The 21,941-nt window shown below is 39.2% G+C and overlaps 1 protein-coding gene across 4 annotated transcripts in view; it reads left to right on the forward strand.

Moving 5' to 3' along the window:
• larp1b (La ribonucleoprotein 1B) overlaps positions 1–21,319 on the forward strand; it is a 39,496-nt gene extending 18,177 nt beyond the window's left edge. For all 4 annotated transcript variants that reach the window (XM_080042587.1, XM_080042590.1, XM_080042588.1 and 1 more), the window contains 12 exons: positions 244–421; positions 1,970–2,133; positions 3,681–3,761; positions 4,256–4,525; positions 10,226–10,340; positions 10,874–11,043; positions 12,639–12,745; positions 13,066–13,214; positions 13,649–13,793; positions 16,271–16,380; positions 18,628–18,755; positions 19,283–21,319. In XM_080042587.1, the coding sequence (XP_079898713.1) occupies positions 244–421; positions 1,970–2,133; positions 3,681–3,761; positions 4,256–4,525; positions 10,226–10,340; positions 10,874–11,043; positions 12,639–12,745; positions 13,066–13,214; positions 13,649–13,793; positions 16,271–16,380; positions 18,628–18,755; positions 19,283–19,873 (2,208 nt within the window). In that variant the 3' untranslated portion in view covers positions 19,874–21,319. The remainder of the gene's footprint in view (positions 1–243; positions 422–1,969; positions 2,134–3,680; positions 3,762–4,255; positions 4,526–10,225; positions 10,341–10,873; positions 11,044–12,638; positions 12,746–13,065; positions 13,215–13,648; positions 13,794–16,270; positions 16,381–18,627; positions 18,756–19,282) is intronic.
• Positions 21,320–21,941: the final 622 nt, after the last annotated feature.

Raw genomic sequence — 21,941 nt, forward strand, 5'->3', positions numbered from 1 at the left:
TGCAGCTGATAACTGGCATCTTTTAGTTGAGTTTTTTTATTAACTTTTTTTAATCCTTTTAATGAAAAAAAAAAAAAATACGGGTCTCAATAAAATGCATTTTTAGTGTGTTTTTTAAGAACAAAATGTATCATAAATCAGACAGTTAACAACATATGAACAAATCCTTCTGTGATACCCTTCAGAATAGTGCTTAGAATGATCATAGAACGTTTAATTTATCAAGGAAACATTTCTCCCCAGGCTCTGAAGAGCAGCAAAGAGGTGGACCTGGTGGATGAGAAGGTCCGCTGTAAGGTTGACCCTGAGCGCTGGCCCATCCCGAGCCCCAGCGTGGTCGGTTCCCCTCACACAGACTTCTCTCAACTCATCAACTGTCCCGAGTTCGTTCCCCGACAGACTCTCAGCTCCACTAACTCCGGTCAGTATTCAGTTAAGCCACTGCTTCCTAATTATATACACTAAAGTAAAGATTAAAGGCCTACTTCACCGGTGGAAATATGAAGGTGTGTTGAACTCTGAGATCCTATGTACCGGTAGTATAAATGTGCATTTTAGAAATCGGTTCATCCTAGCCTGAGAAAAGACAGAAAGAGTGTATTATGGTCTCACTGTCTAACCCTACATTTTGACTAGTGTGACATCACACTAGTCAAAATGTAGGGTTAGGATTAACGGTACAGCTGGGCCAAGGGAAGAAAAACCTCATTCATTATATTATAATAGCGATTTTATAATGATACAACGCCGGTTCCGTATGGGTGAAGTATTTTTTCTGCTGACTCCACCTTTAAAGGAGAAGCCTAGGGGGATATCGTGTGATTTCATTCTGTCTGCAAACCCCATAAAACGATTAAAAACAACAGTGAACGTCTTTAGAATAACAACTGATATATCTTCTTTCTCTGAGCCATAGAGCCCTGTTTAAACTGCACTGTTCGTCTTTCATCACCGTGAACACATACTGTAGTTTATTCTGGCTCAGTCACACACACACGCACATACACACACACACACGCACGCACGCACACACACACACACACACACACACACCGACCGACCGACCGTTCTGTTGCCATAAAACTACTGACTACAGACCCACATGTGGTTTCATCCACTGCTGAAAATAGTCCCCAACGAATTCTCTATTTCCTCCTAAAAACTTCAGTGTCAAGCTGGAAGTACGTCAAGAATAATATTTGTAGATGTGCGTAGGCTCTTACTTGAAAACAAATTCAGCTGAAAACATTCGGAGGCTTCGCAATCGCAACCATCTGAGTTTTTGCAAGTAAGGAAAAGGTATTTTCACATTTTCCGCTTTCTCGAATCATATACAGCTCTGGAAAAAATGAAGAGACCACTCCAAATGTTCAGTGTCTCTCGTTTAACTCTTTAGAGGCATCTGTTTGAGTAGAATGAACATTTTGATTTTATAATATAAACTACTGACTACATTTCTACCAAATTCACAGTAAAAATATTGTCATTTAGAGCATTTTCAATAAGTAATGTAGAGATGAAGATTTAAGAAAAATCCAGACTGGTCTCTTAATTTTTTCCGTGGCTGTATATTGACGACCAAGACACACAGTATTTTAAAGCAATGCATAGACTCCAGTCTTCAGCAGCTCTGTGTTAATGTGAGCTGACAGCGGTGATGTGTGATAGTTGAAGCTGCCCTGAAGCCTGTCTGACACCGAGTGTGTGTGTGTGTGTGTGTGTGTGATTCTGTGTGTGTCTCTGTCTGTCTCTCTCTCTCTCTCTGCCTCTGTCTGTGTCTGTGTCTGTCTGTCTGTCTGTCTGTCTGTCTCTCTGTGTCTGTCTCTCTCTCTGTCTCTCTCTCTCTCTGTCTCTCTCTCTGTGTCTCTCTCTCTCTCTCTCTCTCTCTCTCTCTCTCTCTCTCTCTCTCTCTCTCTCTCTGTCTCTCTCTCTCTCTCTCTCCGTCTGTGTCTGTATTTGGGCCTTTCAGCCTCTTCGCCCGTAGAGAAATCGATCCCTGACTCAGCCGATCCCGAGGACTCTACTGACCCGAGTTCCTCCAGCCAGGACTCCCTGCCCGCCGCGCCCCAGCCCGACCCAGACGCATGGATACAGGTCGAGAAACGCCACCGACAGCCCCCCGGAAAAGCTAAGGTACGTACCCCCCCCCCCCCAAAAAAAAACAATAACGTAGCCTTTGTAAAAGAGATACTATCCCAAAGAACAATTGCGTAGCCTTTGTTATAGGGGTACCACCCCAAAAACTCACCTAGCCCTGAAGTCTCGTTCCGACTAAGTGGTGGCCTGTGATCTCACAAGCCTCATATTTCAATTTTTTTTCCTTTAACCTTATAATTTCATCATCTGCATAACCCTCATCATCTATCATTTCCTTCTGTGTGTGTGTGTGTGTGTCTCTCTCTCTATCTCTACATGTCTCTCTCTCTGTGTGTGTGTGTGTGTGTGTGTGCGTCTGTGTGTGTCTCTCTCTCTCTCTCTCCGTGTTTCTCTCGCTGTTTGTGTGTGTCTCTCTCTCTTTCTGTGTGTGTGTGTGTCTCTGTCATCCATCTTTGGGCCGACAGCATAACACTGCTGATGTGTGTGTTGTCAGTTCTTCTGTTCCCGCGGCAACACAACCTGAAAGCCTTCCACTAACAGTTGAGTACTTCCTGCTCTAACTTTGCTTTTCCTCTCTTTGCTTATCATTCATTTTTAACATCATACCTCCAACTTTTCTTCTACAACTTTAATATTCACCTTATCTTATTAATCATTTTAGTTGTTTTCCATTTTGTTTATCCATTTTGTGTAGAATAAATAACTAATATATATATAGTGTTTGTCCTGGGGAAATGCACCTGTTGGAAGACCAAGAAGAAGAAGAAGTACTATAGAATAAATAACTAAATACATCTTCACCTCAACACTTGATATTGTGGAAAGACTTGAGGCAGTGGTGGATGATGCCATCTTTAGTAACTATAGCTTCTTGTCCTTGAAGGCCACCGTAGCTTCTGTAAATTCTACCAAAGGGGAGGGGTGTCACCACTAGATGCTAAATACTCAGATATTACACACTGTACCTTTTTTTTTTTTTTAAGGAGTTGACTCTTTTGTAATATAATTCCTTAATCCTCAAACAACCTATACACATGTTGAACTGTTCGTACAGACATGCTATCAGGCAGTAAATTGAATTAGCTCACTTTAAGTAAGTAACATTTATTTATATAGTGCATTATATGGGGCGACTGTGGCTCAGGTGGTAGAGCGGGTCGGCCGATGATCAAAGGGTTGGAGGTTCGATCCCCGCCCTGCCACCTGTGTCATGGTTGTTGTGTCCTTGGGCAAGACACTTCACCCACCTTGCCTCGAGTGAATGTCGATAGTCAGCCTGCTATCGGCGCATGAATGTCTGTGTGAATGGTAAGGTGGGAAAGGAGAACAGGTCTCCCTTGCAAAAGAGTCTTTGGTCTCAATGGGATTTACCTGTAGAAATAAAGGTTAAAAAAACGAAAAAAAAAACACTTTTTTTTGCATTGGCCTTTAACACAAGTTGAGCTTTTCGACACTCCTATGTTTTTTATTTTTTGTGTATCTTAGGCCTTTATGTAGTTTAGTAGTGTCTCTTGTACAGCACTTTTGGTCAACTGATGTTGTTTTTAAATGTGCTATAGAAATAAACTTGACTTTGACTTTAGGAACGCAATGAAGATTCTCCACGGCAACAGCAGAATCCAGCCGAGCCCGACCAAGAGGAGCTTGACTTCTTATTCGATGAGGTGAGACTGTGTGTGAATGAATGGAACCTGGAACCCTGTAGAGTTGACCAGTTCAAAACGCTGCTCTGCTGAAGACTCACTTTGTTTGCATTGACCTTTAACATAAATCATAAGTTGAGACATTGACACTCCTACCTTTTTTTTTTTTCATGTATCTTACACAGCTACGGAAAAAATTAAGAGACCAGTCTGGATTTTTCTTAAATCTTCATCTCTACATTACTTAATGGAAATGCTCTTAATGTTAAAAAATATGTATTGGAATTTGGTAGAAATGTTGTCAGTAGTTTATATTATAAAACCAAAATGTTCATTCTACTCAAACATATGCCTCTAAATAGTAAAACAAGAGACACTGAACATTTGGAGTGGTCTCTTCATTTTTTTCCGGAGCTATATGTTATTTTGTATTGTATCTTGTACAGCACTTTTGGTCAACTGATGTTGTTTTTTTAAATGTGCTAGAGAAATAAATGTTACTTCTTTGACTTTAGGAAATGGAGCAAATGGCGCCGCGGAAAAACAAGTTCACCGATTGGTCGGACGAGGATTCCGACTACGAGATGGACGACCAGGACGTGAACAAGATTCTGATCGTGACCCAAACCCCGCCGTACGTCAAGAAACACCCGGCAGGCGACCGGACGGGGAACCACGAGTCCCGGGCCAAGATCACCACAGACCTCGCCAAGGCCATCAACGACGGGCTGTTTTACTACGAGCAGGACCTGTGGAAGGGGGAGGAGCCAATAGAGACCATCAAGGTGAGAGCGGAATAGGGTCGGAGATTTGTATAAAAAAAAATGGTTTTAGTTTGGTTCACTTTATTTTATTATTTTTTCCAACATGTGATAAAATAAATAAATAAAAGGAGAGAAAGATTTAAATAAAAAAATCGTCAATCAAAAAGTAACTCAATTAATAAAAAGATATATTTTTCCAATTTAACACGTCTGAAAAGAACGGACAGAAGATGACGGACTTATGACAAATCTTATCATTTTAGGCACTACTAGTTTTAGGTTAAAAACAAATCATTGAAATTAAAATAACTTCCCAACGACAGGCTGTTTTACTACGAGCAGGACCTGTGGAAGGGGGAGGAGCCTGTAGAATGCATCAAGGTGAGAGATACACGGAGAATGGTGTTAGAAATTGGTATAAAAAAACAGAAAACAAAAATATTTATCCGATTTTAAAATGTCTGAAAAAAAAACCAGACACAAGATGACAGACTTATGACAAATCTTGTAATTTTAGGCACTGCTAGTTTAGGTTAGATAACGACGGGCTGTGACCTGTGGAAGGGGGAGGAGTCTGTAGAATGCATCAAGGTGAGAGAAATGTAGAGAATGGTGTTGGTAAAGTGGTGTAAGAAAGAGTTTTAGTTTAGTTTTTTTTAGGAAGATAAAAAAAAAGAATTGCATTTTTGTGAATAGATAAACCAAACAAAAATAGACCAATAATACCAAGAAAATGTTTAACCAATATTGTTGGACAGAATATGACTGAAGATTACAGACTAAAGATGCATTGGGAAGCTTTCAGAGTTTTGACCTTTTTAGGCATTCCGCTCTCTCTCTATATATATTTTTTTTACATCAATATCACTAGAAATATGCTTTTACATTGTCAACAAGATGGTTCGAATCAGAATTTATCTAACCCAATTTTGCACCTTTTTATTATTTCAGCTCATTCTCAACTATAATCGTTTTGCACAAGTCTTGCCCGTTTTTACTGTGAGGATTCCACGTGAAGTGAGAGTGTGTAGAAGAATGACCTACTTTGGATTGACAGTTTAATTAAAAATCATCAGTTTAGGAAACCCGGGAACTTGCTTGAGCAGATCTGTCTCATGATAGGCGAGGAGAGGAGGAAGGAATCGAACAAGAAACGCATGTAGTAGGTCGTGTCTGAACTGGCAGGAATATACAGGACATTATAGCACCTTTTCATATGACTGTTTATATAACAGTTTTTCCAATTTGTGTCTCCAAATCCAACATATTTTGCAGCTGTTTCTCTCTCTCTCACACACACACACACACACACACAGACGAATGTGTGCCTAAGAGAAAATGGAGTATACTCCCTCAGAGCTACTGTTGGTTTCCGGCTCTCCCAACAGTCACTAAACTACTGTTGGTTGTTTTGGTCATTTGGCCTTTGATCAAACTTGAGTCACTTCCTGTTTTTGAATTAGCTGCAGTGTTTCCCCTAGAATTGTTTTTAGGCCCGGTGGTAAAAGCTGATAAAGAGTATGCGCGCGGCGTGCGTACCAAATTTGTAGTAGAAATTGACCAAAACTAACTGTATTATGGATGAGCCTCTTTTGACAGCCCGCTACAAATCAGGGCATAGGGTTATGCCTTCACATTCGGTACGTTTGTACATTTTGTGTTTCCCTCAGGATTTTTTGAGACTGCTGGGGGAGAATGGACCTTCTAGTGGGGTCTTGGGGCATGCCCCTGCGGAAGAAAACCTTTACCTTTTTAAAGTTAAATGCATCAAACTGGTGCACTTTGAGAAGCTAAATCTGATTTTATTTTTTTTGCTCTGTAAACAGCTGTCATATGTCCTGCCTAAAACAATTTTATGGAATAATTTGGAGACACAAGCCATATAAACTATTGAAGAAAAACACATAGATATGAAAATAAAATACAATAAACACGAAGACCTAATATAGACAGGTATATCCTGTCTAGTATTAATTTCTGGAATAATCTGGATCATGAAACATTTTCTTTAATTTATCAAATATTAATTTAAAATAAATGAATTAACCTAGGCTACACATCATGATTAGCCTATCAATCAAAATGTGTGCAAAATAAGCAACATTTTGTATTCTGACCCATTATATTTCATGTAGCCTAGTTCTCAATTTAAAACATAAAAATAAAGTAGCATTGAAAATACCAAAAAATAAAGCTTGTAGGGCTACTATAGCCTGCTGTTTTCAAGATAACTTGCTGCGCTGTCTCAGCTGTTGATACAGATTGGTTGCCATGGCGACGTAGCAACTTTAACTTTCTAAGTTTTGCTCATCACTTTTTCCTGTTCAACTCCCTGTTACTGAGTCCTAAATATCTCCAGTGTAGCCTATGCCATGGACCTATAAAGGAAGGTTCTTTCTCGTCAGTTTCCCTGTTTGACATGTGCGCTCCGAATGCACACGTGCATCGCGCGGCGTAGCGCAGACAAAAAAAAAAAAAAAAAAAAAAAAATATTAATAATTATTTTTTTTTTTTTTTTTTTTTTACTTTTTTTTTTTTTTTTTGGGCAGCTGTTGGCCTGGCGGGGGGTCCCGCCAGGCCTGTATAATGGTAGGGGAAACACTGAGCTGCTCCTGTGTGTGTGTGTGTGTGTGTGTGTGTGTGTGTTATTTCAATATTTCAATAGTTTATTAAAGCTAAAGTCACTGTGCCAGTGGGTCAGAGGAGACCACAGAAAATATTTCCGTACACAGTGTTCCTCATTTTTATCGTCAAGTTTTAGACCAAAACATTATTATTATTTATTATTAACTGAAATAGCATGCGACCACATCGGCTCCAGCCTTCGTTGCAGTGGTCGCGGGTTCGAATCTGACCCGTGGACCTTTACTGCAGGTCATCCCCCCTCTCTCTCTCTCTGTCTCCCCATTTCAACTTTGTGCTATCCAAGAAAGCTTGAAAATGCCAAAAAAAAAATCTTTAAAAAAAAATTATTTAAAGTCCTGATCACCTGGTCTTCAATAAGGCAGCAGACTATCCTGGCCTTTGACATTTGATCCTGGGGCTGAGAAATAGGTCAGATGTTTTCTTAACTGTTAAACTTAGTGATTGACAAACGTTTACATTGTGCCTTTAGACACAGTCAATAAAAACAAGTAAATTTAATAAATAAACAGAGAATTTTACTCTAAAAAAAGGCACTTTTAAAGCTTAGTATTGTAAACCCTCTGAACCTCTTCTTGGACATGAAGATGTTTTGACAGAGCTGCTGCATCTCACACTTTAGAGCGGGCCAAAAATAAACTACTATTTATCGCACAGTCCACTGTACAAGACTTCAGACGCTGTGTGTGTGTGTGTGTGTGTGTGTGTGTGTGTGTGTGTGTGTGTGTGTGTGTGTGTGTGTGTGTGTGTGTGTGTGTGTGTGTGTGTGTGTGTGTGTGTGTGTGTGTGTGTGTGTGTGTGTGTGTGTGTGTGTGTGTGTGTGTGTGTGTGTGTGTGTGTGTGTGTGTGTGTGTGTGTGTGTGTGTGTGTGTGTGTGTGTGCGTGTGTCAAACAGCTGCTGTGACCTCATTTTTTGAAAGGGCTGCCTCGTCTGCAGTTACCCCGTCTATAGGTTACACTGTATTATGTAATCCTATTTTATTATCACATGATTATGTCGTAATACGTTATGGCCCAAAGATCTCCCTCAATACAAAAATCTCTTGGGTCGCCACTTCAAACAACATGATAAAATGTCTATGTTGACTGTGAAAAAGTGTTTTATATTGTAGGGTATTTTTAAGACCCAGGTACATTGACAGACGCACATTATTTGGCACTAAAAATAGTAGTTTAATGCTTCTACTTGTTGCTACTCATGGTTGAAATTGGAATAAAACATGGCTTTCACACTTTTTTAAAAGTAGTTGTAAGTGAAGTGAGAGTGAAATTTTAGGAACTTTGAAGTGAAAGTTAAAATGGAGGACTTGGTAACATTTACAATTCACTATGAAATAAATTAGCGGACAGGAATAATCCCCTATTGCAGAACGGCGAGGTGTTAGTTGACTGACTGTGGATAGAAAGTTTAGAGGTCAGAAGTCGGCAGTTAAAATAAAGAGCAGTGTTGTGGGTTCATGACCTTTTGGTAGATAACATTCACAACAACTAACCGCTGCCACCTCAACTCAACCCCGTTAGAAGTCCAAAACTCGGGGCGATGGATAGAGCGCGTACCATATTGGCTCCGGCCTTCGTTGCAGTGGTCGCGGGTTCGAGTCCGACCCGTGGACCTTTACTGCAGGTCATTCCCCCCCCCCCCCCCCCCCCACCCTCTCTCTCTCTCTCCTCTCTCTCTCTCTCTCTCTCTCTCTCTCTCTCTCTCTCTCTCTCTCTCTCTCTCTCTCTCTCTCTCTCTCTCTCTCTCTCTCTCTCTCTCTCTCTCTCTCTCTCTCTCTCTCTCTCTCTCTCTCTCTCTCTCTCTCTCTCTCTCTCTCTCTCTCTCTCTCTCTCTCTCCTCCCCCCATTTCAACTCTGTCAACACTGTCAAATAAAGCTTGAAAATGCCAAAAATATATATAAAAAATATTAAAAAAAAAGTCCAAAACTCAATCCATTCCAATAAAACATGTGAGTCAGAATAAGACACACGTTATGATTGAACTGGTGAAATGGATTAAATGTCTGTAAAACGCCAAGAAAAAAAAACATTCATGCGTCGTCATCTCATTGTCGGCTCAAAGGTTGTCAATAATATCGCCACGCCATGTGGGAAATGTACCTCCTGAACACACACAAACAACGCCTACAAACACACCTACACCTACACACACACACAGCCCCCCACGCACACACACACCCTCCCCACACACACACACACACTCACACACACACACCCTCCCCACACACACACACACTCACACACACACACACACACAGCCCCCCACGCACACACACACACACACACCCCAAGGTCACCTGGATTTCTTTGGCCCTGTAAGGGTCAGAGTACAGCAGCACATCTGCGGTGTGTCACACAGGCTGTCACGGCCGTTTGCATATCACATATTACTTCACCACCATGGCACTCTGTTATCAGTGCACACAGACTGGGAGGTTTGAGTATTATCTGGCCCTTTCATAGTGTAGTAGAGGGATACTTTTCATTGTTAATGTTGGTTATATTCTCTTACAGTTTAGGCGTCTCTGCATACAGGCTGAAAATAGTGCAAATTAGACAACCAGAAAATACAGTTTACCTTGGTGTACGTCACTAGTAACAGATATTTGATGTCTTGGTTTCAAACGATATAATTTATTTGGGTTATTTTGGTGTCCCTCACAAGGTATTAAAGAATGCTATTATGATTTAAAACAATACGTCACGTGTTTAACTGCTTCTAAAGACAAGGTTTTATTAATGTACATTTAAATAAATAACTGATCAAACTGGGCAATGTTAACTTTACTCTAATTGTTAAATAAACAAATAAAAAAAATCTTAAATAATATATTTGTACAAGATCACATCAAAGAACACACAGTAATTTAGTCTCAACTAAACAGCATTATTAATGTGTCTTTTAAGATCTTTACAGGTATATGATACATTTAGTTTTTTGATGCTATAGTTCTGCCGATCACTTTTAATGTTGCAACTCATTTATAAAAAAAATAAATATAAAAAATTAAATTGAATTCTGGTCTTTTTTTTGACTGTTTTCTGACCTTCCATTTTGTTTCTTTGTTCCCCCACAGCAGGAAGTGGAGGGTTTCAAGAAGCTGAACGTCATCACTAAGGATGAGTTTGAGACGCTCATCCCCAAAGCGCCCGTCGAGCCAAACCAGGACATCCCACCAATGCCAATGCCAGGTGGGTTTGTGGAGCATCAAGTTTTGCAGATTTTTCTGCATTTTAATCACTACTTTGTGATATTTATTTAACATCTACTTGGGATATTATGTCAGTTTTTGGGATTTTTCCTAGTTTGAATGAGTTGCATTTATCACTCCAACCTATTGTTTAGCCATCTTCATGAAAACACTGTGCCATAGTTTGTCGTTTACGTTTCTTTGATTCACCAGGACGACGCACTGGTATGAATTATCAATATAAATGTGGCTTTCTAGTGGGTTAAAAATGTAATTACAACATATGAAACCATTGCTAAAGTATCAGTGTAGTCTGTATTTTACTAGCCCTTCACCCTAAACAATGTTTGGATTCAACTGCCCTGTAAAAATGATAATACTTATGGATTTTTCAGTCACACACTGCTAAAGATATAGTTTTTGTAGATCTCACCAACTCGAGCAGAATATGTTAGCATAGCCATAAGAAAATAATTTGTAATCTTGATATTAACAATCTGTTCCTTTTGTGTAACCCCTGTGTGTGTTCTACAGTGGACAGTGGAGTGGAGATGTCGCACTCTGTTCCCACCACAGTCCCAGAGTCGCCCCGAGCTCACGAACCCCGAACCCCCAAAACGCCTCGCACCCCGGGCCGCCAGGACCCGACCAAGACGCCTCGATTCTACCCCGTCATGAAGGAGAGCGTCTCCATCGACGGACAGGTGAGGGCAGCGTGTGGAAAAGCTATTTAATGTCCCACATGAGAAAATCAGGAGAGTCACATCAACACCCTGTCATCTTTCTAGTAATTCAGTGGGAAAGTTTGGAAATGTAGCTTGCGTTTTTTTTTTTTTTTTACATATAGGGGAAGGTGGGGTGATTTGTGCAACTTTTTACTCAAAGTGATTTTAAAGTGAGGCCTTGACAGTTATGTCTCCAACTCAAATATGTACATATATTTCAGGATGTTGTGCATCCCTGGCAATAAAAACTTTGGATCTGGAATAAACTGTTTAAGAAATATAGCTTTCGGAAAAAAAGTTGTCTTGTCGCACAAATCACCCCACGTAGTGGGGTGATTTGTGCGTCATTGTGTCACAATGACAAAGTCACCATCATCATCTTTCTGGCCATCTGAACTCTCATCAGTGGTGTCGTTAAGTGGAATTGAGATGTCACTCTCTCCTGAGCTACTGTAGACTATCACTTTCTTTTGGTGACCAGCGTATACAGCCATGCCACTGGCACAACTCTCAGAAATGTACTTTGCACTAGTTGCTCCGTGCTTGTGGAACCAACTGCCACCTGACAAATGTGATTCCCCCTACATTTCTGCCTTTAAATCAAGGCTCAAAACCCATATGTACACCCTGGTGTTTCCTCCCCATTAACCTCTGCACTACTTACTTACCTCTGCACTACTATCTGTGTTTATGTGGATGTATGGGCTTTACGTCTTTTATTTTGGTTATTGTTATTTTACCTTCATTGTTTACCTACTGAATGCACTATGTACAGCACTTTGGACAGTGCAAACTGTCATAAATGTGCTTTTATAAATACATTTTACTTACTTACTTACTTATAACTCACCCAGGCCCTTGCGCACAAATCACCCCATCCCCAGAATTTTGGATAATAGGCATGATGCAGCAATTTAGGGTTGACATTGTGCTAACTATATAGACTCAAAGTGTAGCATACCAAAGCACTAAAACATGTGTCAAATGTTTTCAAACGTGTCTATAATTGTTCAGACACAATAATCAAAAAACCTTGATCATGGAAATTTTACTTTGAAAGGCAAAACACAGTTTTTTGAGCTTAAATGTGCTTATATCTTATTCCTTGTGTCTCCCTTCTTTACAGGATGAGTCAAATGGATGGCTCTTCTTAAATATGTGGTCACATTTCCAATTTCTTCCACGGTTTTCTAGAAACAAGGGGTTTTGCAACTTCCAAAATGCACAAATCACCCCACCTTCCCCTATATATTTTTTTTTTAAAGAACACAAACACACAACCGAAAAAGTGAACACACATTCAAAAGACAAAATAAAATAAACAACTAACATGGCGTACTCTACTTAGCATGTTTCTTAGGATATTGTTTAGATTAAAGGTAAATGTTAAGCAAAAATCAAGGTCACTTTTTAAAAACAATACATTCTAACATATTATCTGACATTCATCTTGTGACTCTTAAATTATTACAGTACATCAGTAAGTCAGGTTAAGATTAAAGCCCTTAAAATCGTTTTTTTCATTACACATAAACGTAATAAAAATGCATCTTTTCTCATTTCCCCTCTCCCAGACGCCGCGGAAGAAGAAGACAAGCCACAGTTCCAACCCTCCTCAGGAAGCTCACATCGGCTGGGTGATGGACTCACGTGAACACAGAGCGCGATCCTCCTCCATCAGGTTAGAATACCAGTCCTTTAGTAACAATTCAATTCAGTTTATTTAAGAAGGGGACAGTGCAAATTAATAAAACACATGATCATATACATGGGTTAAAAAATGCCAGAATTAGCCAAAAGAAGATATTTTTCAGCTGTATTCCCCTGACATTGGTGTTAAAAGAAAATTAAACAAGATTAAAAAAAACAACATTAACAGGATGGAACCCCAGAGCACAACACAGGGCATCACAGAACAAACAGAACTGCTCTTCTAAACTTTAAATAAAATAAAAAAAGGGTGTATTTCCGCTCACTCGTCTCCTCTTTCCCCCACTACAGCAGTTCCAATGCGTCCCCCTCTGAAGGCGGGAGCTATGGCTGCACCCCTCAGTCTCTGCCCAAGTTCTGGCACCCGTCCCACGAGATGCTCCGGGACAACGGCTTCACCCAGCAGGGATACCACAAGTACCGCCGACGCTGTCTCAACGGTACGGACACTATCACAAGGATAGATGGATTTTTAATGGTTTAAAGCCTTAGTGTGTAACTTTTTTGTATAGATAAATGTCGGCTTAACCCCTTTCACTCACACTATCACAAGCCTTAACATAATTTACGCACTACAGCTTTAATCGTCCATTCGTTTAGATTGTACAGATAATACATTTATGCAAGATCATATCAAAACACAAAAGTAATTTAGTCTCAACTCAGTTTATTAATGTGCCTTTTGCGATACACAAGATCTTCACAGGTTTATAATACATTTGTTTTTTGATGCTATAGATTTGGCGATCACTTTAAATGTTTACTGAATCCTTGTGTTTTCCTGCAGAGTGGAAACGTTGCCATAAGTTACGCATTATAGCTTTAATCTTACATTGGTTCAGATTGTACTGATTCCTTGTGTGTTTTCCTGCAGAGAGGAAGCGGTTGGGCATCGGCTCGTCTCAGGAGATGAACACGCTGTTCCGCTTCTGGTCGTTCTTCCTGAGAGATAACTTCAACAGGAAGATGTACGAAGAGTTCAAACAGACCGCCGTGGAGGACGCCAAGGAAAACAACAGGTGAGGGGGGGGGGGGGCACATTGCAGTTAGATTTCTCTATTGAATTTACTATAATTTTTTTTATTTATTTTTTTGCATTGATGATAGACAGTAGAATCAAAGGCTTCAACAGGTGAAGGGGGTAGGGGACACATTGCAGTTACAATTGACAGTTGAATTTACTATATTGTGTTTTCTTTGTTGAATTTATTATTATTGATAGACATTAGAGTCAAAGGCTTCAACAGGTGAAGGAGGGAGGGGGCACATTGCAGTTAGAATTGACTGTTGAAATTAATGTTGTTTTTTAAATTTGTTTATGTATTTTTTTATTTTTCTACATTTATTTTTGCATTGATGGATAGACATTAGAATCACAGGTTTCAACTTTGACTCATTTATTTCACTAATTGTTGTGTGTGTACTTTAGGGCCTCAGGTGTAAGAAGCTAGACAGAGAAAGAAACGCACACAGGCCAATGTGTGACGGGAATGAGCCTGTTAGAATTGACTGTTGAATTTATTATAACTTTTTTATTATTATTACTTTTTTGCATTGACGATAAGATATTTAAAATGACAAGCTTCAACTTCAGACATCTAGGTGATTGTGATTCGTGTGAAGGTAATTCTGTACCAATTTGCAACTTGTTGTGTGAATGAGCCTTGATTTGATTTGATTAAATTTATTTCAGACATATCAAACATACAAAACAAAATGAAAAGTATGGAAATACAATAACAAAAATTATGTTTTCACAAAAAATAAATAAAAGAAAACAAATTATCTGTATTGCTGAGATATGCCTGAAAAGGAGCAGGAAGAAGTATACACTTATTTAATCCTACCCCTTTTCCAAGCCTGAAGACAAACCGCATATTTACATTACCTCGGCTGTCACTTTCATCCACAGAAGGCCACAGCTTTTAGGCCCTGAAGCCTGAAGCCTAATACAAACTTTACATACTTAATGTTAACAGTGCTTCATCTTAATGATGCTATTGCTTTTATCATTTTCGAATCCATTCCCTTGCTGCTTTTCCTTATCCTATGTGGTATTTGATTGGAAATGTAGCCTTTTCTTTACACTTGTTGGGCCTTGTGCTGGTAGTGTAAAACAATGCAAATGAGCCGTTTGATCTCTGCACATAGCATCATAGTCTGGCTAGCTAGCGTTTCCAATACTGTAACACTGTTGGAGACACCATTAACTTCTCGTTACTTTTTTTTGTAACAATGAGAAGCTAGAAAAAGTCTTCGTGTCTAAACCTGCCTGCCTCCTGACAACAATTTACTCATAAAACCATTACACACACTTATCTGTGTAAACTTTACTCATTTATGGGTTTGCGATCCCACAGTTGTGACCTGCAGGCAGTAGCAACATTTTGACTGTCAGTAGTTGACAGGAGAGGGTTAACAGTAAGAGGGCTGCATAGCTGTTACATTGTTGTGCATTTGCCAGAGGCACTTTCTCCACACACACACACACACGCACACACACCAAACACACACACACACACACACACACACACCAAACACACACACACACACACACACACACACACACACACACACACACACACACACACACACACACACACACACACACACACGCACGCACGCACGCACACAACCACACACACGCACACATGCACACACACACAAACTGCCAAACTTACATACCTCTCTAAATAAGAACATAGTGGAGTGAGAGTGAAAGGAGTTTCAGGGTGTGAGGGACGACGTACTAACAAATCAGCTGATTTATACAGAGTCTGACTCACTCATCTGGTTTCTACATTAAAACCACTTCTGATCCGCGGCACAAAGCTTTCACTGTTGGACGGAACATGTGGAGAAAATGGAGGTTGGTTGGTAAGGATCAGGTTACAGGGAAGCAGTTGCATTACATAACACCTTGTAGAGGCCGATATGTTTTTTCCTGAAGGCCAGATTTAATGCTTACTAGGGTTGGGCAGTGTGAGGGAAACCTTGAAAGAACTTCCTTCACAGGCAGTATCCATTTTTTTTTACTTCCTTTACCAAATTAAAATCACATTTTGACAACACACATTCTCCAGAAACACAGAATCTGTAAATATCTCCTCACGATCCGCTACCTGTCTGTACTGTGTGCGCGCTGAAAGAAAAAAAGCTGGTGTTAATACACAATGGGAATGTTGCTAGCTAAGGGGCCCCCCCTCCCCCCCTTTGTTTAGATACCAGTTTACAGAGCCTAAACCGTATATTAACACCAGATTTTTTTTTCAGCGCACACACACAGTATGGACAGGTAGTGGATCATGAGGTGTTTTCTGATTTGGCGAAAGTGTTTTTGACAAAAAGAGTTCTCCAGAATTGCTGACTCCACCAAAGAAAACAAAAAAATACAAAAACCAAAATGAGAATGTAAAATATAAGGGCTTAACAATGTGCAGAGTAAGTATGAATTTATAATTAGATAAATTATTGTATTATTTTGTTCCCCGCACAGATACGGCCTGGAGTGTCTGTTCAGATACTACAGCTACGGTTTGGAGAAGAGATTCAGGGTTGATCTGTTCAAGGACTTCCAGGAAGAAACCATCCAGGACTTTGAGAGAGGTAAATAACATGGACAAGCAGACAGACTTTCACTTTTCAATGTCAGAGGACTGTCAGAATTAAATCACATGCCTGCCCACTGTTACTGTTATGGACCAAACTTGTTTTTTTCTCCTCAGATAAGTACAATGCAAATAAAATAAAATAAATTCATAAATTGGACATAAAAGAGTAATAATGGAAATACCATTGATAAAGTTCTGAAATTTAAATTACAAAATTAAAAAAATATTATAAAATATATAAAATAAATAAATTTTGAATAAAAATGGGGTGTGGGGGGAATTCAGTTACTCACAAGTTCAATATGAAAGGGTTTGTTGATGCGGTGTGTCAAACAACACAAAATTCATAACTGAATAAAATAATAATTACTATAAGAATTAAAGTTGCACGTTGAGGCAAACAAAATGTTTTTTAATGTGTTTAAATACACATGGGATATATCTGTTCTGTACACACATGATTATCAAACATTCATTATGTGATTATACACTAGTTCATTCACTTCATACGAGGAGTTACCGGTTAAACAAAGACACAAACTGCTAACACAAATATCCTTATCTGTTTAATTCAACATTACATTGATACTTATTATGTATTGATAGGTAAAATACAGCTTACAAATTCCAAACAATAGGTGTTACCATTATTTGTCCTCTTAAGGCGAGGCAAGTTTATTTATATAGCACAATTCAGACACAAGTGCTTTCCAGGCGGTATTATAACAAATACATTAAAAATTAAGACATAAGAAAATACTGAGATTGCATTTAAACCTGCTTCACTCGGCTTAAAAGTTCAATCTGAATGCGTCTTTGTGTGAAAAGAAAAAAAGATTAGTGTAGCTTTCTCAGCCCTATTTCAACACAGTCACTGACCCACTCAAGCACAATGCATTGAAGGCTTAAGCAACTTACTTCCACTCGAGTTATCTTGCCGTTTGGTTAAACGTTTTCCTGTTTGGACTGTGGTGGGCTGATCCGTCTCATAGATGTGTCCCTGCACTTACACACAGACTAGACAACCAAAGGATACAATGATTAATATGGCTCCTCTAGTTATTTTGCTTTCACACAAATTTTTCATAATTTTTTCTTATCTTAAAGCAGTCGGCTCTGTCTTGTGTTTTATATTTCTCCGTGTTACGATTCTCACAATGTCAAGATTGTGAGATTTATAGACTCGTACATTCTCGCCTGAAAATAATCCAGTGTTAATACACAGCCTAGGCTCTGTAAACACTGCCTATATTATGTGCCCCAAATACACCACAAAAGCTGCTGTGCTTGACTTTAAACTGCAAAAGGGATACTCTGGTTTACAGGAAACAAGGTCCATCAAACATCTAGTTCAACCGGAGAATAGAAATAATCAGAGATGAACTTTGATCCAACAAACAGCAGAGGAACATGGCCGCCGTTTATCTGCCTGAATCCTCGGTTGAACCTTTGATTGTTTGCGCTTGCGAGTTTTTATACTGAAAAGGTTTCAGCCTTCTTTATGATTTCACACCATTTGAACACACAGGCTGTGTTCTAAAAGTCCTACTAATGTCCTCCTCATACTCATTTTGACGTCAATTTGAGTATGTTGTGGTTGTGTATGAGAGTTTGTGCAGGCGAGAAATGCCCGGATGAGTACTAACTTTCAGGAAGATTTTGTGTGTGGATCGATAGGTTACTTTTCCTACTCAACCGCCCCATAATGCATTGCGTCTTTTCAAACGGCATGGAAGTTTTTTTTTTATTCTTTATTGCTTCTGTATACTTCAGTGTAAACTAACCTCGCATACACAATCGATCGTTAAGTAGACGGTATGTAGTATAGACATGTTGCGTATGTAGGACGGAGGACGTTAGTAGGGCTTTTCAAACACAGCCCTAGAAAAGACATAACCTTCAGAAAATATATTTTTTACTGAATAAAATATTAAAACTATTGTTTATTTTATTTATTTTTTATTAAAAGTTTAGTCTTTGCACTATGGGTCCTGACGTGGGATAAAACGTATTTAACTTTGTTCCTACTGAAAAGGCTTCATCCTACATTATCATTTCACACCGTTTAAAAACATTAAAAAAGACATAACCTTCAGAAAATATCTCTTTTGCTAGTATATATTTAAACTATTATTTAAATTGTATTACAAGGTATTTTCCTTGCACTACGGGTCCTGACGTGGGACAAAATTGATTAGCCTCTGTTCTTACTAACTCCATTCTCTCTCTCTCTCCCCATTAGGTCAACTGTACGGACTGGAGAAGTTTTGGGCCTTTTTGAAATACTCTAAGATTAAGAACCAGCCGATCGACCCGCGGCTGCAGGAACATCTCTCCAAGTTCAAGAACCTGGAAGACTTCAGGGTCGTGGTGAGTGTCACAGACTGACATAAGAACAATTTAAAATCCACTTAAAACTACAGAGATAATATTGGAATAACCATAATTTCGACATATTTTACTGCTATACTCACAGGCACTTAATTGACATATGAAACATTTAAATTGTACTCAAAACTTCAGAGAAAAAAAAAATCAACATAATTTTAACTAATTTTTACTGCCGCTTAAAACAATGAATCTCTACATTAAGACGCTTAAAACACCTGCATGTAACAGATTTAATACTACATATATTACAATAATAGATACATTATAATCTTGGTAATCTGTTATGGCTGTAGTGATTTTATGTTTGTCATTTTTTTAAAAAACATTTAAAAAAAAGAGTAGACGACAACAATGGAACAAAACAGCAATCTAATAATGAATAATGAAAGCAGGGGGACGTGATGAATTATAGTCGAAATGCCATGATGAACAGTTGAGTTTTCAGGTTTGTTTTTATTGAAAATGTTTATTTAGTCACTAACCTCTTTCCTCTCTCGTCCCTTCAGCCCCCGACCGGAGAGGAGGGCGGCAGGCGGAGACGTCACTCATCCTCGGCCGGGGATGACGGCCGCCGCAGACGACACAACTCGACCTCAAAGCCGACACAGGCCCCCAAGCCTTCAAACCCTCAACCCACTGCCACCACCTCAACCGCTGCAGTGGCACCCGCACCGAACGCACCCAAAGATCCCCCTCAGAAAACTACCGCGGCAACACAGAATGCACCCAAAAATCCACCACAGAAAACTACCGCGGCAACACAGAATGCACCCAAAAATCAGCCACAGAAAAGTACCACAACTACACAGAATGCACCCAAAAGTCAGGCGCAGAAAACAACCGCAGCTACGCAAAACGCACCGAAAGATCAAGCGCAGAAGACACCCACAACTGCATCCAACGCACCCAAAGATCACCCCCAAAAATCGGCGCCCGCTGCTGCCCAGAAATCGGCCCCTCAAGCTGCCCAGAAATCGGCCCCTCAAGCTGCCCAGAAATCGGCCCCTCAAGCTGCCCAGAAACCAGCCAGTAACCCGGGCAAGAAGACCGATGCCGGAGCCGCCAAGAAGAAGGAAAGTGTTGCACCCAATAAGTGAAAATCGCCTAAAGAAGGTTTTTGGGTTCGAATGAGATGTGGAGCTAAAATGCTACGGCGGTGGCAACAGCTCCAACGAGCTCAGCGTTCCATTCTATTCAGTGGCAAACTGTTTTGGAATATGAACACAAGACTGAGCCTGGTTGACTACAATTTGATTGTTTTTATCAGTGCATTTCATTTTTTCAAGCAAGCAAGCGAGCGAGCGTACTAAGGCAGAGAGAGAGCTTCTTGAAATCTGTGCGCCTTCACAGCAGCTCGTTTAACGTTTACACAAAGAAAAATAACTTAGAAAAAAAAATGCATTCTCGAAAGTGCATTCCTGCATTTTGCCTTTTTTTTGTTTGTTTATTCTCTCAGATTCCAAAACTCTTTGGACAAAGTGTGTTGATATCTCCATGTTGATCTGTAAAGAGCTCTCCTCTCCTCTCCTCTCCTCTCCTCTCCTCTCCTCTCCTCTCCTCTCCTCTCCTCTCCTCTCCTCTCCTCTCCTCTCCTCTGCCCCGCTGTTTAACTGTGATTTGCCAAGATAAGATATAGCGCCGATTGTCATGTGTGCCTTAATCTAGTTCACCGTTAAAAGACAGGAGTCAAAACACACACAAAAAAAGAAAATAAAATAGTCCACATTTGAGCTTTTTAAAGTCTTCCCAGGGGAATTTTCACCACCACTTGCAGGTTTTTTTCATTGAATATAATTTTATTTTTTTCTCCATGACAATCAAGTTGACGGCTTAAATTCGTGGACTGCTGCTCCCTAACACATGTGCCCCCGATTTAATTTTTATTTTTCAGGTCTAGACTTGACTTTTTTACATCACTGCTAAACTTATCACCTTTTTTTTAAATTAAAACCTGCAAGAAATTATGACAAATTTTTATCTGGGAAGCTTTAAAGCCCCGTTTTTTTTTTTTTTTTTTACACACCCAGACGTTAGTAGTATAATTTATTGTTTTATTTTTGTTTTTATTCCTCCATATACTTGATTTGATGGAATAGTCTTAGGTAATCATTGCAGTTTTTAAAGGCTTTTTGCTATGAATATGATATGGAAAAAAAAAAAACTCGAAAAAAAAGAAATGTTTCTGCTGGAATTATGGGTGTGAGCTCGCAGCATAAAAAAAAAACTACAGTATATTTTAGCTTTTGAAGTTTTGACTTCACATAATGTTTGAGGCTTTCGGTGCTCTAGACGCACTTAAATCATTAACTTTTTTTCTGTAAAAGAGGTTCTAGTGTTGAATTTTAAAAGAAAAAAAAATGTAAATACTATAAAAAATCATTTTACTATTACTATTCAATTCTTTTTTTTTTTTGATTTCAAGAAGTGATTTTTGTTTTATCGGTAGTGTGGTTTTGAGTGTGTTTTAGGATTAAAGCGATGCATGTTGATGATGAATTGTAAAAAAAAAAATGCAAAAAAATATAAAATAACCATTGATTGTATGAATCTGTGTTTGTGTGATCTGTCCTAGTTTTTTCTAAGTGCTGACTGCGCGCAATAATAACTCGTTCATAAACCACCTGATGATGTTTTTAAGGCGTCGCTAGGGGCAACCCATCGAGCCTGATCATCAGGTTTTTCAGTTGGCTGCGTCAGTCGAGTGTATAAATCTAAAGTGAGATTTGTTCCGCCAAGTGCATTTCACCAGTTATCGTCTGCTGGCAAAGTCAACAAGCACTCACTCGGGAGAAAACTGTGTTTACATACAGCAAACAGATAAGGGACAAGAATTTAAAGGCCAAATAGGGTAGCTAGAAATCTTTGGACAACAGTTATGTTACATTTAGTACATTTGTGGTCATATTAAGACAAAGTAATGGTCTTATGAAGAAATAAAATGGCATTTATTGTATCAAAAGTGCATATTTTAGCCTAAAAAACTCATAACATTATGGTTTAACAACATAAAACAGACAAAACCTCCAGGAAATATGCAATTAGCAAAATAAAATCTCCAAACTATTTCTTAGTTTTTATTACAGGTTATGTGTCTGTTTCTTGCGCTACGGATCCCGACGGGAGACAAAACACATTAAAAAAAAATCGAGTGTGGTGGGCGGGTGT

Source organism: Ammodytes marinus (assembly GCF_949987685.1).
Source record: "Ammodytes marinus genome assembly, chromosome: 15".
Lineage (NCBI taxonomy): Eukaryota > Metazoa > Chordata > Actinopteri > Uranoscopiformes > Ammodytidae > Ammodytes > Ammodytes marinus.